General features: G+C 35.5%; 1 protein-coding gene across 1 annotated transcript; it reads left to right on the top strand.

Annotated features, from left to right (window-relative positions):
- Positions 1-165: 165 nt before the first annotated feature.
- Positions 166-15,272, top strand: GOLT1B (golgi transport 1B). Its single transcript, XM_053556716.1, has 5 exons — positions 166-330; positions 5,521-5,612; positions 7,153-7,331; positions 10,066-10,147; positions 12,796-15,272. Exons 1-5 carry the CDS (start codon positions 306-308, stop codon positions 12,832-12,834), a joined length of 417 nt encoding a protein of 138 aa, XP_053412691.1. The 5' UTR covers positions 166-305; the 3' UTR covers positions 12,835-15,272.
- The last annotated feature ends 698 nt before the right edge of the window (positions 15,273-15,970 follow it).

Below are 15,970 nucleotides of genomic sequence, written 5' to 3'. Positions count from 1 at the left end.
CCCGGCTGGGAGCATCCACCCTTCCGGGTTGGCTCGTTCCACCAATGGCGAACAACAACCTACTCTGATTGGTCAAAGGGTGTGGCCACCTTGCACGTCAATGAACAAAATCACTGGTTACTGGTTGAGATTGCAAGTAGTTTTAACCAATAGGAAGTGTTCTTGAGCGGGGGTAGGGTGGCTGCGTGTTTCCGGAAGACGTGGCGGCTCTCTCCTGGGTTGCCTCCCAGTTTCATTTCTCCCGACTCAGCTTCCCACCCTGGCCGTTCCGAGGTGGTTCCGCCACTGCCCTCACCACTGCAGCCATGATCTCCCTAACGGACACTCAGAGTAAGCAGCTGCCCCGGGAACCCCGCCACGAGCCCGGCACACGCCTCGCTCGTGCTGGGTCTCGCCCGCCTGTCCCTCCGCCGGGGTCAATGAATGAAGCTTTGCATTGGGCGCGGAGACCCGCGAGCCTGTGCTAGGGCTCCAGGGACCTGGAGGGCTGCCTTAGGGGGACTGGGGCTAGACTCGCGGTCGTGGACCTAGTCCGTGCCGCTGGGTGGGACGCACGAGTTGGGGAGGAGGAACAGAGCTGAGCGTCTGTTTCGTGCCAGGGTCGCGCTGCTGTTCTCACCCAGTGAAATGGGCGCTTTGTTCTGGGGGACTGCCACGAGAGAAAGTTTGCGCGGTGCTCGCGGCCCACTCTCGGAGTCGCTTGTGCACATGACAACTTGGGGTCCTCTACAAGTCAGTGGCTTTTTGGTTGGTTGGTAGGCGGTTATTTTAAATGTCACCTCCTGTACGATTTTTGGAAATGTGCTTACACTTAAGTACGATATTTTGAATATTCGCCTTTTGCCACCACTGGAAGCAACCTTTTAAAAATCCCTTGAAACGACTTCAATTTTCTACCTACTAATTTGTGTTCAGTTAAAGGATTTCTTTCATTATTATTGTGTACTGTGCTTTGTGGCATGTTTTATTATTTTAGCATCCCTTTCTGCCTGCCTCAGGGTTCTCCAGGCCTGTATCATCTCTTAAGGTTAGCATTGTTGTTCCCTTTTCTTTCAAGGTAACATTTACATTTTTCTGCCACTTCTTGTCAAACTTAATATGTTTTTTATTTACATATCTGTCCAATTTCTGTGCTTTCTTATCTTTTGATGATCGAGATGGCCTTTTTTGTCTCACTTTGCCTTGTCTGCCATGCCTTTTCATTTCTTATTACAGTTAACATACATTGACAAGATTTCAAAAATTAAATAGAGGATCACGGGAAAGTAGAACTTCATTTAAAATGCCCTATTTTAAAGTGGAATCTTAATGTCTAGATTCAAGTCGTTGCAGACCTTAACTTCACAGAGTTTCTAAGGTCTCCTACACATACATACTGGCCCCTAAACAGAAGGCTGCCTTCTCTCCTGAGATTGCAGGGGGTTTGCCCCTTGGGACCGCCTGCCCTGGCCCAGGAAGATTACCCATTTTGATCCATTGGCTTTACCTGTTCTGATCAGTGGAAATAAAATATAAGTGTAGTGGTTTTGGAGGAGGAGGAAATCTGTAATGATAATTACCAGCAATTGTATAAAGATAGTTCTTTCACTTGACCATGTGCTTTCATGTAAAGCATCATGGATAATTTCTGTACAGCGGAGAGGAATATACCCCTTCTATAAATTAAACAAGGCAGGAAAGAAATTCAGTACATGCTTGAAAGAAAAGTGACAGAAACAAAACTTGGATCCCTGGTCTGCTGACTCAAAAACCTTTGTTCTTTATCGCTAAACCCTACTAGCAGTCTAAGAAGACTTGATGTAAACTTTTTGAGATCTAGAATGATCTGATATTAAATATATAAAAAATGAATTATTTATCCTCTGTGTAGAGATTCTTTTCTATTAATGGTGTATTATAATGATGAGTGCCTAGTTTACATCCTTCCAAAACCAAACCAAGGGGGTGGTTTTGGACTATGTATGGGCAGTTAATAGGAAGTATTCTCCTCACTTCATTAAATTTGTGAAGAAGATAAAACTTTACACTTTGCTTTTCACTTGACAGTTGTTTTAGATGAGATAGTAAATTGAAACATAAAGTGATTAGTGAGCCAGAAGCTCTTGGGATTTCAAGGTGTGTGTGTGTGTGTGTGTTAACTGCAGAGATTGGCCATCCTTCAAAGTGATTTGCCAGTATTATTCTGGGATTCTGACTATAGGAGAGGGTGACCAAGCTCTGATCAGAGTAGTGTAAATAGCAATTCATTCATGATTGTTTTAGGAGATTCTGTAATAGCTAGCTTCCCACTCCACAAAAATAAAACAAACAAACAAACAAAAAAAAAAAAAAAACAAGATTTATTCAGAGGGTTCGGGGAGGGAGTTCTCACGCTGCCTCTAAATCTCCATTTCATCACATTGCCTAAAATACTGAGATACTCAACTGAATCATTCAATACAATTGATACTACACTGAATCCTTTTTTGTATCACTTCTGTTTTTTAAAGGAAAAATAAAAGACAATGCTGCTTTTAAAAAATTGTGAATGACATACCAAACTGCTGACTGTGTGTGCCATTGGATTATGTATGTCTTTCCTACAAAATCTCCACAATACACTTTTTATGTTAACTAGATTTGTATTAATAGATTGCTTTTATCAGATTTTTTTTTAACTTGTGGGCAGGAAGAATGAAAGACTGATACAATATAAGAGAAATATAAATTTATTTTACTGGATAGAATTCTGATGGGAAGAAGGCTGTTCCATGTAAGCCTTTGATAGCCAGAAAGCTTATAATACATAAAGACAGGGAAGAAGGGAATTCTGGAGATGAGAAAAAGAAACAGTGAGGCCAGTTTGAGTCTTTTGACCCATTTAGATTAGGAATCTAATTGCCAATATCATGCCACTACCAGGTCTGGCAAAGATGCCCCTTGTGGACTACGCCCAATAAAGTAGTTGGTATGTTTTGGTTACCATGTTGTAGCTGTAGGACCATTGGCTATTGAGTGAGAACACTGGTTGACTTCTTTTGCACACCATCCCACACACATACACACTTTTGCTGATTCTGTGAGTTAGAGCAAGTTACTTAATTTCTCTGGGTCTTTGGCTCCTCATCTGAAACATGGGGCCAGTGCTACTTCTTATCTCCTAATGTTGTTAAAGGAATTACAAGATATTTGTATAAACACTTCATTAAATGGTAAACCATACTCAGACATTGTCTTTTTCTTCACTGCAGTCAATTTTTAATGGTTCTACTGGCTTCTACTTGGTTATGTTAGATAACTAATTATTAAACTTCACTTGTATAAAAGATTCTTCTCCCCCAAAATTTGGTATATCCGAATGCCCTTGAGTTTCATTTAACCAAATATATTTAACCTGAAAAAAAGTTCTATGGGAAGAAATGTAGTGTAACGGTTAAGTAGATAGGCTTTGGATTCAAAAGACCAAAGTGCAAATGCTTAACTGTGACTTTGGGCATCTTGAGTCAACTCTCTAAATTTCACTTTTCTCTATTGTTAGAATGATATAATTATAGCTATATTCCAATAGTATTGAGAGTATTAAGTTATATAAGGAGGGTACGTGAAGCACCTCATAAGACCTAATTCATGATAAATTCTCAATGTATAGTAGGTGTAGTTCTATGTAATTTCCTTTCTAATAAAAAAAAAAAAATCTCAAAATTTCTGTGTCAGGTGGCGCCTGTGGCTCAAAGGAGTAGGGTGTTGGCCCCATATACTGGAGGTGGCAAGTTCAAACCTGGGACCTGCCAAGAACTTCAAAAAAAAAAAAACACCAAAATTTCTGTGTCATCATTAGAATAATTTGTGAAAAGGCAGAAATTAGATATTGAACTAACAAAGCTGCCAATGATTATATCTTAACTACTAAATAGCTTAATGGAATTTTACTTAATCTTTCGTCCATAATTTCCTTTAGGAAAATCTGATATCTAAATATTTACTTTGGCAAATCTCTCAAAGCATTTAAGCATAAGAATATGATCCTCAAATTTTTATAAGAATGTGTGTCTGTGGAATACACTCAAACTGGTGTGTTTATAGACACATACCTAAATTGTTTTAGACGGTCTCTGTGACCAAACAGTGGCTAGAATGCAAGACAATAGATCAGGAAATTGAGGCGCTAAGTCATGTAGAAAAAGCTAAAGTTGATATAAATTTTCAAGTCATCAGAACATTTTATGACTTAGGGTTTTTTTGTTTTTGTTTTTGTTTTTTTTTTTTAAAGTAGCTGTGACCTAGGTTTTAGCTTTCTGGAGCTGAGGCAGAAAAGTTAAGGTACAGATCAGAAATCATTAATGGTGTATTTAAAACTGTGTTTCCAAAAGTATAATACCTTCTGCTTTGACTCCTGATCTACACGCACATCGTGGTTCTGGATAAAATAAGGATTGGTAGCTGTTTCCTAAAAACAAAAACTAAAATGATCAACGCGGTGATTAAGCATTAACAGAAGAGTACATCTGTCACCTTAGTTAAGACTTTTCATACTAAAAAGACTCAGAGAATGTAAGTTCAGTAAAATTAATAATTTTATATACAGGATAGACATAGACTTTAAAGCTTGCAATTTGACCACCACTGCATATTCCATACCTACAATTTTTCTTCTCATCTAGTAGTTGATCAAAAATTCTTTGGTTTTGAATATTAATATTAGATTAAAAAAAAGTATTGTTTGAAACTTTGGAGGTGATTTTAGGACTCTAAATATGTGAATGGATTCATAGGTTAGATAAATTTTTAGATTATAAATCTATAATAAGCCATCAAGAAGTGAAAAGTTATACCTAACCTGAAAATTAACTTTTGAGAAGACTGCTACCATGATTTTCAAAATATTTCTCATTGCCATTGTGAGAAATGTTCAATAGTGTATAATTAAATGAAGTAAATTGTGTTGACCTAACATTTCTTTGAGCCTTTTTTTTTTTTTTTTTTGCCGTTTTTGGCTGGGGCTGGGTTTGAACCCGCCACCTCCGGCATATGGGGCTGGCGCCCTACCCCTTTGAGCCACAGGCACCACCTGACCTAACATTTCTAATGGAGTAACAAAGGAATTGATTTTAATAAGGATAAGAAGGAACTACAGATATTGTGCATATAAATAATCATAGAATCATAGAATCTTCTTATGGAAGGAGATAAATGATTCAAGGAAAACTATACATTTATGGCTGACGCCAGAGAGGTTCTTGGGAGCAGAAAAAATATATAACCAAAGGTTTAGAATCCTGATTTATCTTTTTCTATTATGGCTGTGTCTCAGAAATGCTATCTCATGTAAAAGGGTTAGAAATTTCCCTTCATGTTTTAAATTTTGCAGTAACTTGCTGATGTTAATTTGCTGTAGATCTTAATGAATTCATTATGAAGTTAACCTGCAATGTTTCTTATATCAGCCAAAAGAAAATCTGGAATATTTTCTTACTTAGTTTACAGGGATGTTAATGTGACATTTATTTTTCTCTACCCTTAACCATATAACTTATATTGCAGAAATTGGAATGGGATTAACAGGATTTGGAGTGTTTTTCCTGTTCTTTGGAATGATTCTCTTTTTTGACAAAGCACTACTGGCTATTGGAAATGTGAGTTTTTAAATATATATTTTAACTCAATTCATAAGGAAACTTTAACTACAAATGAATTATTACCTGCTGTTAAATTTGGGGAAAATAATTCATGACTCGTATGTAATTTCTATTACATTGTCTATTTCCATCAGGAATGAAACCTGTCAACTTTCTGTGTAGATAAAAGGTAAACAATGAATGAGGTTTTCTAATTCCATAACTGCTCTTTTAGGTGTTATGTGATTTTTAATGGATTAAATGAAGTCTACCTCTAAATAGGAGTTCAAAGTAAATCATTTGAAAGTCCCATTTCTTGGAAAATATATTAAAATATTTTTACTTTAAACATCTGAAACTTCACATTTGATTCAGCTGTATAACATAGACAGATTTCTAAAAATCTCTTAAACATACGCAGTATATCTCTAAGTTAATAGTTAACATGCTTAGAATGGGGTGTATATTGTTTATTTTGAATGTATACTACGCTATCCGTATGTGAAAGTTATGTAAGAATTCTAGAAATAACCCATCTAAGGAGATGTAAAGTCACTGAATAATGATTTAACATCTTTGAAGTACATATCATTAGACTTTTCATTGGAAATAAGAGATAAGGGATAGCAAAATTGAACAAAATTGATGTTTAATAAATGATAATATAAACAGCATTGGTATCCCAGAATGTGAAGCTTAACCATTAGGCTTAATATATACTAAGTCAAGTATTTTTCACTAAAGAAAGTTAATGGGGAAGGGCAAGTATTTGGAAATAAAACGTAGGAAAAAGCAAGCTTGTAATAGATCGTCATTTCTTGTCCATGGTTAGAAAACATTCAAAATACAGTAGACCCTCTGTAGATTGACCCTCCAAGGGACTGTAACAAACTGGTCGGCATACAAGGTGGTCAACATGGGCAACTAGACCTGCTGTACTGTTAAATACATGTGCATGTCCGCTCTGCGAAAATGGGGTCAGCTATGGAGGTTCTACTGTAGATATGTATTTGAACACATGGTTGTACTTTTACCTTTGCTACCACCAGATATTCTGGAATTAATGAAACTAGAAACTTCTTCCTGGCTTTGCATCGTTTCCTCCACTAGCAAGTTAGCCAGGTCAGTCTTTCTGCCGCCCATGGAAACTCCTGTAGCCTGTGATGAACATTTCAGAACCAGGAGGGAATACCTCTGGGTGATGTTTATTGGCAGCTTTCCTCTTTATGCTTTGTCACCTCATCTGCTTGACTAAGCCATCCTCCTCCGGCTGACGGCTACTGCACATGCAGGTGCCTCTTGGTAATGTTTAATCTTTTTTTGTTTCTCTTTTTCCCCGTTTAATCAAGATAGAAGAGGAATGAGACGAGTGGAAAACGCCTACTTACCATCTTAGTTCTGCTTCTTGGTTGTGCATGGCAGTTCTCTCTGGCCAGTTGGCCACACTAAAGCCAAACAAATGTTCTTCTTTTTATTGTATTTAGCTTTGACCTTACTTTTCAAATTTATGCTGTGTGTTTAACTACTTTCTCCGTGTTGCATTTTCTTTCTCTTCTAGGTTTTATTTGTGGCTGGCCTGGCTTTTGTAATTGGCTTAGAAAGAACATTCAGATTCTTCTTTCAAAAACATAAAATGAAAGCTACAGGATTTTTTCTGGGTGGTGTGTTTGTGGTCCTTATTGGTTGGCCCTTGATAGGCATGATCTTCGAAATTTATGGATTCTTTCTCTTGTTCAGGTAAGGCAAACATTTTCTTTTTTAGTAAACCAGCGTATCAGATAATTATTACAGAAACCCAGATATTTGCATCAGTGCAAGAAAATGATCATTTCCTTAAAAGGAAATTTTGTTTACGTTGGATCTTTTATTATAGTTTTAGATCAATTATAAAAATGTTTATCAGGTGCAAATGTTTACCGAAGTAACATTATACATTATCTTGTCAATGTAATAAAAAAATTTTATTAGCATTTTTAAGGCATTATCTTTATGTTTGATATCTTTATCTAAGCAATGGTAGATCAATCAATCTAACATTTTAGTATGTAGAACCTTGTATTTCAAAGTTACTGCCAATTGATGGCAATTTGTTTAGCGCATATAGATATTAGAACATCCTGTATCAAATACATTGTGGGAGATTTTGATCAATTGATATTTTGCAGATGCCAATTAGCAAATAAACGAATGATAGCGTGCATATGAGTAAAGGTTGGTCTTAATTATTCCTCCAAGAAATACATATCCTTCATCTTCCACAGACCGGCACTAAATTGCCCACAGGAGACTTAAATGAATTAAGTATTAAATCTGGTTTATGGAATCTCTCATTTCTAACATGGGAAATAGACTGTAAAGATATCAGTAAGATATATTCATAATGCCATTATACATGTACATGCAAAACATAATAGGAGCATAATTGCAGAAAGAGTTAACAAATTCAGGGAGAGATAAGAAATGGGATAAACTTGACCTTAAAGGATGAGTAGGAATTCATCCTTTAAATGAGAAAGGGAAGGACTCTTAACTGAGTCCTCTTACTGAACAGAAGAAACAGTGTCATGGAAGTGTATAGCTTATTCTAGAAAGAATGGAAAGTCCCATAGAAGAGGAATAAGTGGTAAATGGAAAGAAATAGCTGGTGATGAAACTGAAAAGAACTTTGGGGCCAGTTCACAAACTTCCTTAGGTGTCTTTTTAAGAAAAGGGTATTTCATCTTATAAACAAATCTGGGCTAGGGAACAGTGTTAGAGAAAGGGGGTGCCACTAAGATTTTTTTTAAGTCAGAAGTGATAGAACCATTTAGGTGTTTTAGGAAGATTGGTCTAACATCAGGGTAAAATGTGTAATGAAGAGAAAATCTGCAGGGAAGCCAGTCAAGAGGCTGTTGATACAGTAGAAAGAATAGAGATATACTTGATTAGAATCTTGGAACACTGTCGACATTTTAGGGTGGATGGGAGGAAAGAAGAGACTAGGAGACAGTGCAGGAGAGGACCTAGGAGGAAGGATCTTAGAGGCTTAAAGGCAAGAAAGGAAGGCAAAGGAGTTCACCACAGCAGGTGTATCTTGCATTAGAAAACTCAAGCCAAGCCAGGCACAGTGGCTCACGCCTGTACTCCTAGCATCTGGGAGGCCAATTCAGGTGGATTACTTGAGCTCAGGAGTTTGAGAACAGCCTGAGCAAAAGCGAGACACCATCTCTACTAAAAATACAAAAACTGAGGCAAGAAGATCGCTTGAGCCCAAGAATTAGAGGTTGCTGTTAGCTATGATGCCATGGCACTCCACCCAGGGCAACAGCTTGAGACTATGTCTCAAAAAAATAAACTCAAAACTCAAGGAGTGTAGGAAAATCTTTGGCTTTCTCATTTATATAAGGATTTCAGTAATGAAGGTTAAAAGCCAAAGCTGATCATTGAGATGAATAAAGATGGGGAGTCTTAGCATCATTGATAAAGTTGAAATAATACCTTAGCTTCATAGTTTAGAAATGTTTATGGTGTAAATGTTGGGTTTTGTTATGTTCTAAGATATTCTTAATGCAAGGTATAGTGCCAAGACTCTGGCATTATTTTTCTAATGTTTATAATTCTATAATAGCATTTGAGATCACACAGTCTTTTTTAAAATACCAACAATTGTGATTGTTTTAGAAATATGTACATATACCATCAACCTAAAAACTACTTCTGTAATAAAAAAAATCCTGCAACAGTCATGAGCCAGGTGTCCTCCACTTCAGCTCTGAAACTATCTAAATAGAGATAGCATAGATCATATAAGTTGAGTGCGCAGTCTCACAAGACATCCCCTCACCCCCAATGATGTCATTTGCAAGCCGCAGGTGTTTTACTGTTGTTTCTGACCAATCATCTATTCATTGGGGTTCCCACAGTGCCCTCCTTGGGTTCAATTAATTTTGCAGAGCAACTCATAGAATTCAGTGAAGCACTTCCTTAACATTTACCAGATTTTTTAAATGGCTGGAAGCTGTGTAACTCCTGTAGATTTGTGTTTCTACCAAAAAATGAGACATACTGTGAGGATTACCATCTGTCAGGTTGTCTCTCAGTGTTAACTAAATGTGTTAACACTTAGCATTTATTCAGTAAATGGTAGCTGTTATTGTTTTCACAGTTCTGCACATAGGCTCTCGACAACCCCTCTCTTTTGATCAGTTTCACCTTGTAGTTGAAGAACTCGTCAGCAATTGAACTGAGATAATTTATAATCTAACCATATAACATAGCCAGGCCTTACTGTGTACTTCTCACATTTTTACCGACACTCACAAAACTTCAAATTACATTTGGAGTTATTCATAATTCTAAGTCTGAAGCCTAAAACATTGAGAATTTTTAAGGATAGTTTCTTTTTACTTGGTCCATGATTAATTTTGGCAATAGAAAATATGTAAATTTTAAGAACTCTTTTTTTTTTTTTTTTTCTTTTTCTCTCCCCCAGGGGCTTCTTTCCTGTGGTGGTTGGCTTTATTAGAAGAGTGCCAGTCCTTGGATCTCTCTTAAATTTACCAGGAATTAGATCAGTAAGTGATCCTGTATTTTAGCAAACCATCTTGTATTTTTAAACCATCAAAACACATACTCTTAAAAAAAAAAAAAATACTCTTTGATGCTTTCTACTTTGAGAAACTTGAACAATTGATACATGATTAAATAATGACCAGTTTTTTTATTCTGCTATAAAAGGTTATATCACATGGGTCATAGTTACTATGAATACCAGAAAGTAATCTCTGCTAAATGTGTTACGAACCTGAAATTCGTTTCACTGTCTCTATTTTTAATATTTCCTTCTTTAATAGACTCAGATTGATATACTATGCTACCTTTTTCTTTAAGAGTTTAAGGCATTTTTCAATTCACTTTTATATAATCTCTAATTTGAGAAGCAATAACATAAAATAAAGAAATGATTATATTTTGCACATACTTTCTTTCCCAGACTGTATCACCAAGTGCAGAGGATTAAGGCAGTTAAATAAAACACTGTTATACTATACTGGGAGTCAGATAATAAGATTGTGTCCCCAGATCTGTCCACAACTTGAACGGTCTTTTCAAATTTGTTTTCCACTGGATGCCTTAATTTTCACCTTGACAAAATAGAGTCACATCCGATAATAAAGGTTACAGAGAACGTTTTAAAAATTGACAAGTGAAGTTTCTTCCTTTTGTTCAATATTCATTCAGCGTAAGTTTGGTGCTAAACTGCCAGCTTGAAGATGATTACATCTCTTAGTAGAGGCCGCTCAGAATTCAGAATGCCTCCTTAGGAAAAGCTTCCCTGACTCCTATAACTGGTCGGGCTGTGCTTCTGTAGCATTTTCTTGCACACTCTTACCATAGCACTTACCTGTGTTTTAATTGTCAAAAGATTCCACACGAAACCACAGTCCTTGGAGCAGAGACAGACTGTATTTTCGTCCTTTTTGTACCTGCATTGACTAGCATTATACATGGCATATAATGGAGCTCAAACATTTTGCTGAAAAAATGAATGAGAGATGGTATTTCTTTGATCTTGGGGAACTTGGTCTATTTCAAGACAACTGCAGGTTTCAAAACTAAACAAAATTCTTAAGTTCGGAAAGAATCTGGGTAGTCTGGAATTCAGCTGAGTTGGAAACAATCCTTTTGACTCTAGATATGACCCATATCACAAAGATGCATATCCTTTCAGTCACTTTCATAATTCCAAGTCTGTTCTGAACAACTACCGTACATTGTCTTTAAAGGCCAACTTAAAAGATCGTAAGTTCTAGTTAGGTGCAAGGGGTCCATCAGCTTCCTGAAGTTGTTTGCAGATTTTTATAAATGTTTCTGGAGAGTAGGTCCATAGCATTTACTGAATTCCCAAGGAGCTGAAGGATGGCTTATCCTCAGAAAACAAGTACTACGTTAAGCCTAATCCCATTTCCATCCCCAGGTTAATTTTAGAGTCAGAACTTCACAGCACAGTCAAGACAACCTAGATAGTTCATTACCTTTTGGAGAGAGAATGTTGTGCTTTCTCCCCACTTAAATGTACCTTAAAATTCTAATGACTCCATGTATTTTTTCAGAACAACTTTCAGATTCAATGTTCCCTATTTGTGATAATATAATAAAATATTGGAACCTAGGCTTACAGGAGTATATTCTGATTTCATTTGCATTTACTCCAAACTCATGCATAGTCAGTATTGTTTATACTTAGAATGGCTTTTGAATTTGCTGAAACTTACTAGGTACAGAGTCGTAATTAATTGTGTCCTTATGTTAAGGGTTCTGGAGTATTTGTATAAATGGACACTCAATGCAAATAGATTGTTTCCTGTCATTAGCTTCATTATAATAAAAGCTAAAGTAAAAATGTAAATAGTGAGATAAAAATGTTGGTAACACGATTGCTAGAATTTTATAGTAGAATTTTATAGTATAGTTGGGTTATGTAACTTTTAACATCTCCACTAATTATATATAGTACTTTGTTTCAATCTTTTCATCACCATGTGGAATTCTGAAGAAAGCCAAATGGCTTTATGTTTGGGGAGGAGTAAGCAAAGTAAATAACCACTAAGATGCAAAAATTTATATTCAACAATTATAAATTTATGCTTACAGCCATTAAATCTGCTTTAACGTCATTGCCACTTTCAGTCTGAAGTCCAGAATACACATTTAAAGTATTTTTAGTCAATAACTGTTGTTAATTATTGAAGTTAATGGAGTTAAATCTGTTTGTTCAAAGACTACATAGGCCCAGAAGAGATCCACAGTAATGGTCAGTTGAAATATCTTATTGGGTTCATTAATGCATGAATGGCTGACATTTCAGTTGTTTTTTTTTTTGTTGTTTTTTTTTTATTCTTTATTTTTATTTTTTTGTTAAGCTAGCAGTGTTATCTTCATTTTATACAATTTTTTTATTCATTGTGTTGCATTTTTTCATGTTGCACCCTTAAATTCATATGTATAACATGTCATGCAAAAACAACTAGAAAAAAATTTTATATACATTTATGTGTCAGAAGATAGTGGTGAGTAGTACTGGATTAATCATTGTCAGTCATACTTTAAACTTTCACAAATCTTAGAAAGCTGGGTTTTCAAATCAACGTTTAAAATGTTGATAGAATGTTTTACGATGCTATAGGCGTTCTTTAATTTTCTGTTTTTCTTCTCCTTACAGTTTGTAGATAAAGTTGGAGAAAGCAACAATATGGTATAACAACAATTGAATTTGAAGACTCATTTAAAATATTGTATTATTTATAAAATCTTTTGGAGAATATTCAGCACAAAATTAAATTACATGAAATAGCTTGTAATGTTCTTTACAGAAGTTTAAAACGTGTAGCCTACAAAGTACCAACAGCAATTAGCAAAGAAGCAATGAAAACAGGCCTCTAGTCAAGTGACCCGAGAAGTCCGCAAGCAGACTGAGGGAGAGGAAACCGTGTGACAATGCAGACTGAGACTCTGAAGGCTATTTGAGTTGTTTTTCCACAGGGTGTGCGAAACACAGCCATCTTTACAGAACTGTGGTGCCTGTTTCTTTTCTTTTTATTTTGAAAGCTCAGGAGCACCCACAGGAGTTTGCTTTTTAGAATATCCACTACAATGGCAAAAATATTTCCAGTTGCACTGTGTCTCTGAAAGTGATGCATGATTGGATTGAATTATGTCATTTTAATGTATTAAAACCGAGGAAAACCCAGTTTTGATGTACAAATCACATTTTTTTTGTAAGCGGTTAAAATAAAACTTTTATCATTCTTCTGGATCTTGCTATTTTACAACCAGGTGAAAATCTAAACTAGATGTTCATTTTTGGGAGTATACAAAGGTCATTCTTTACTAACTTTTAGTTCTTAGGTTATAGCTGACTAATCACTTTTTTGGTCAGCAGCACACTCTGGAAATCTTCATACTTCTTGGGAATCTGACCTGCTAAGTATCTATTATTCATTACACGTAAGCCTTTTACAGAAAACACTCTTGACCATGAACTAGTCTGTTACACAGCTTGTCTCCTTTAATATTTATTTAAGATGCTAAATGATGCAAACCAAAAGGATTTTTTTCCATGCTTGAAGGGGGCTGGGAATCCTTTTTTTCTTTTTCACTTTTTTTAAAATTTTAGCAGTGGTTTTTATTTTTGTTTTTCATAACTTAAATAACACTTGGTAATGTTTAAGACATGTAACAAAATGTTAAACTTAACGACTATTTTATAAGGGCTATTCGTTTAATGTTGAGTTTTCCCTTATTTTCAGCTTTTTCCTAAAACAGAAATCATTAGGCATGATGTGTGCTTCATATTCATGCTTCATCTTGAATGAATCAGAAAAATAATGTTACTTCATTGTGATTAAACTGGCTATAGTTTTTTAAAAAATGACACTAAAAAAAATAATGTTTCTTTCTTTTTTCTACCATTGCTGATTGACAGTAGGAAATAGCAGTTGTTTCTTTTTCAGTTTTCCAAGGTGGCAGCTTTCGTGGCAGATGGAGGAACACATTTCAATAGCCATAGTACTATTTGTTTTACCACTAATGATTGCACTGTTTGCTGCTTTCTTAATAGTTGCAAATCTTTTTAATGCATAAAATTATAATTGAAATTTGTGGTATTTATTTACAAACGTGTCTAATAAAATATTTCACGGCTTATGTTATTTTAAGCTAAGTCTCAATGCACAGAGAACATTCAATCTTGCTCATCTGAAGAAGGAAAGACTTGGTCTATAGGGTAATGGTTCAGTCTTGTGGATTACTAACTTTTTTGGTACTTGCATTTGACTTACGATACCTGTGAAAATGAGATAATATTGACAAATGGAGACTCCTACCTCAATAGTTCATGGAATAATAGCCTAGTGTTGTGTTTAATGTTCTTCAAAAGAGTAAATATCCTCACTTGGAGAGTGTCAAATATATATACCTTGAGGAATGACTTATATGAGGTGCCCTGTATAACCCTGTTATACATATTTTTTGACTGACCCATAGTATTTTACAGTGGCTCAATAATTCTATCTTTTTAGAGCAAGAACAGTATCTGTTAATGTAAGGGACATTATACTATTTAACTCCTTTGTAGACATGAATTTCTATCGAAGTGTTCTTTGAACTGTAGCAGAGAGCCCTTTTTTCAGAAAGCATCGTTGGACTTGAAAGGATTTGATAATCTCCCAGTCCTTAGTTAAGATTGAGAGGCCGGAGCAGTTTTCACTTTTAAATGAGTCTGCAATTAATATCTACTGTGAGCTTGGGACTGCTTGGCAGCATTGTGTATTTCTTATTCAGAACCTTGTGAGGCTCTATTTTTAAACATACTGTCTTCTGATAGGAAGCACTATACATCCTTTTGTTTCTTCCCTTCCAAAATCAGCCTGCCTTCTTTGTGACAAAAAAATGTACTTTATTTCTATAGAGATGGAGGAAAAGGTCTAATACTACTTAGCCTTAAGTGTTTCTGTCATTGTTCAAGTGTATTTTCTGTAACAGAAACATATTTGGAATGTTTTTCTTTCCCCCTTCTGAACTGTAATTCCTGGAATACTGCTGCTTTAAAAAGTCTCATCGTCACACTATATTATCTAACAATCGAATATTGTAAATACACTTGTCTTACCTCTCAATAAAAGGGTACTTTTCTATTAATTGATGGTCAAGTGTATCTTTATTATGAATTTCTAAAAGTTAATTTAGCCTTGCAAAATAACGCACCTTTTTAAGAATTAGACTTCATCTTTAAAGCTGAATGAATGTTTGAACAAATGAAAGAAAAGAATTAGGCTTGTATGCAATATTCTTGTTTATAAAATAATCTTCACATCTTTCATTTCTAAATTGTTGAGATATACTTATAAACACAGACTTCAAGTAAGCAAAAACATTTTTAATTTTGAACACTAAAAAAATGTCACTTGCCTTGGGCAATGTGCTATTTAAAGAAATCAGATTCTAAGGTGTGCTGACCATTGGGTAATTTAACATATACTTTCTGAGTAGCCCTTGAGCACTCAAAAGTCCTGCACTGAATGCAGGAGACCCTAGGGGAATAGGATATGACACTTCCCCATGAAAAGTTCGTAACTTTAAGATTACTTGCAAATTCCTAGCCTTATTTCCAAATAACTCCTGAGTTGTCCTACAAATAAATGATGGAAGAATTTGTGGGCTAGATATCCTAGCCTCTTATTTTCTCCCAGCCAGGATTTGTTAGGACTGTTTAGCCTTCCTTCCGCTATTTGATTGATTTGTATTTTGAGAAAGTGTCTCTGGAGAAAAAAAAAATGACATCAGCTTTAATTCTGGAAGTTTTATCTTGAGATGTGATTTCTTTTACAACTCTCCCT

Source organism: Nycticebus coucang, chromosome 12 (genome assembly GCF_027406575.1).
Source record: "Nycticebus coucang isolate mNycCou1 chromosome 12, mNycCou1.pri, whole genome shotgun sequence".
NCBI lineage: Eukaryota > Metazoa > Chordata > Mammalia > Primates > Lorisidae > Nycticebus > Nycticebus coucang.
This window is presented reverse-complemented; position numbering and strand designations above follow the sequence as displayed.

What these genes read in the sequence shown, in the direction of transcription:
- GOLT1B (XM_053556716.1), top strand. Translation starts at nt 306, where the DNA reads ATGATCTCCCTAACGGACACTCAGA. An exon ending in GGATTCTTTCTCTTGTTCAG is followed by an intron (nt 7,332 to 10,065) that starts GTAAGGCAAACA and finishes TCTCTCCCCCAG; the next exon opens with GGGCTTCTTTCCTGTGGTGG. An exon ending in ATTTACCAGGAATTAGATCA is followed by an intron (nt 10,148 to 12,795) that starts GTAAGTGATCCT and finishes TTCTCCTTACAG; the next exon opens with TTTGTAGATAAAGTTGGAGA.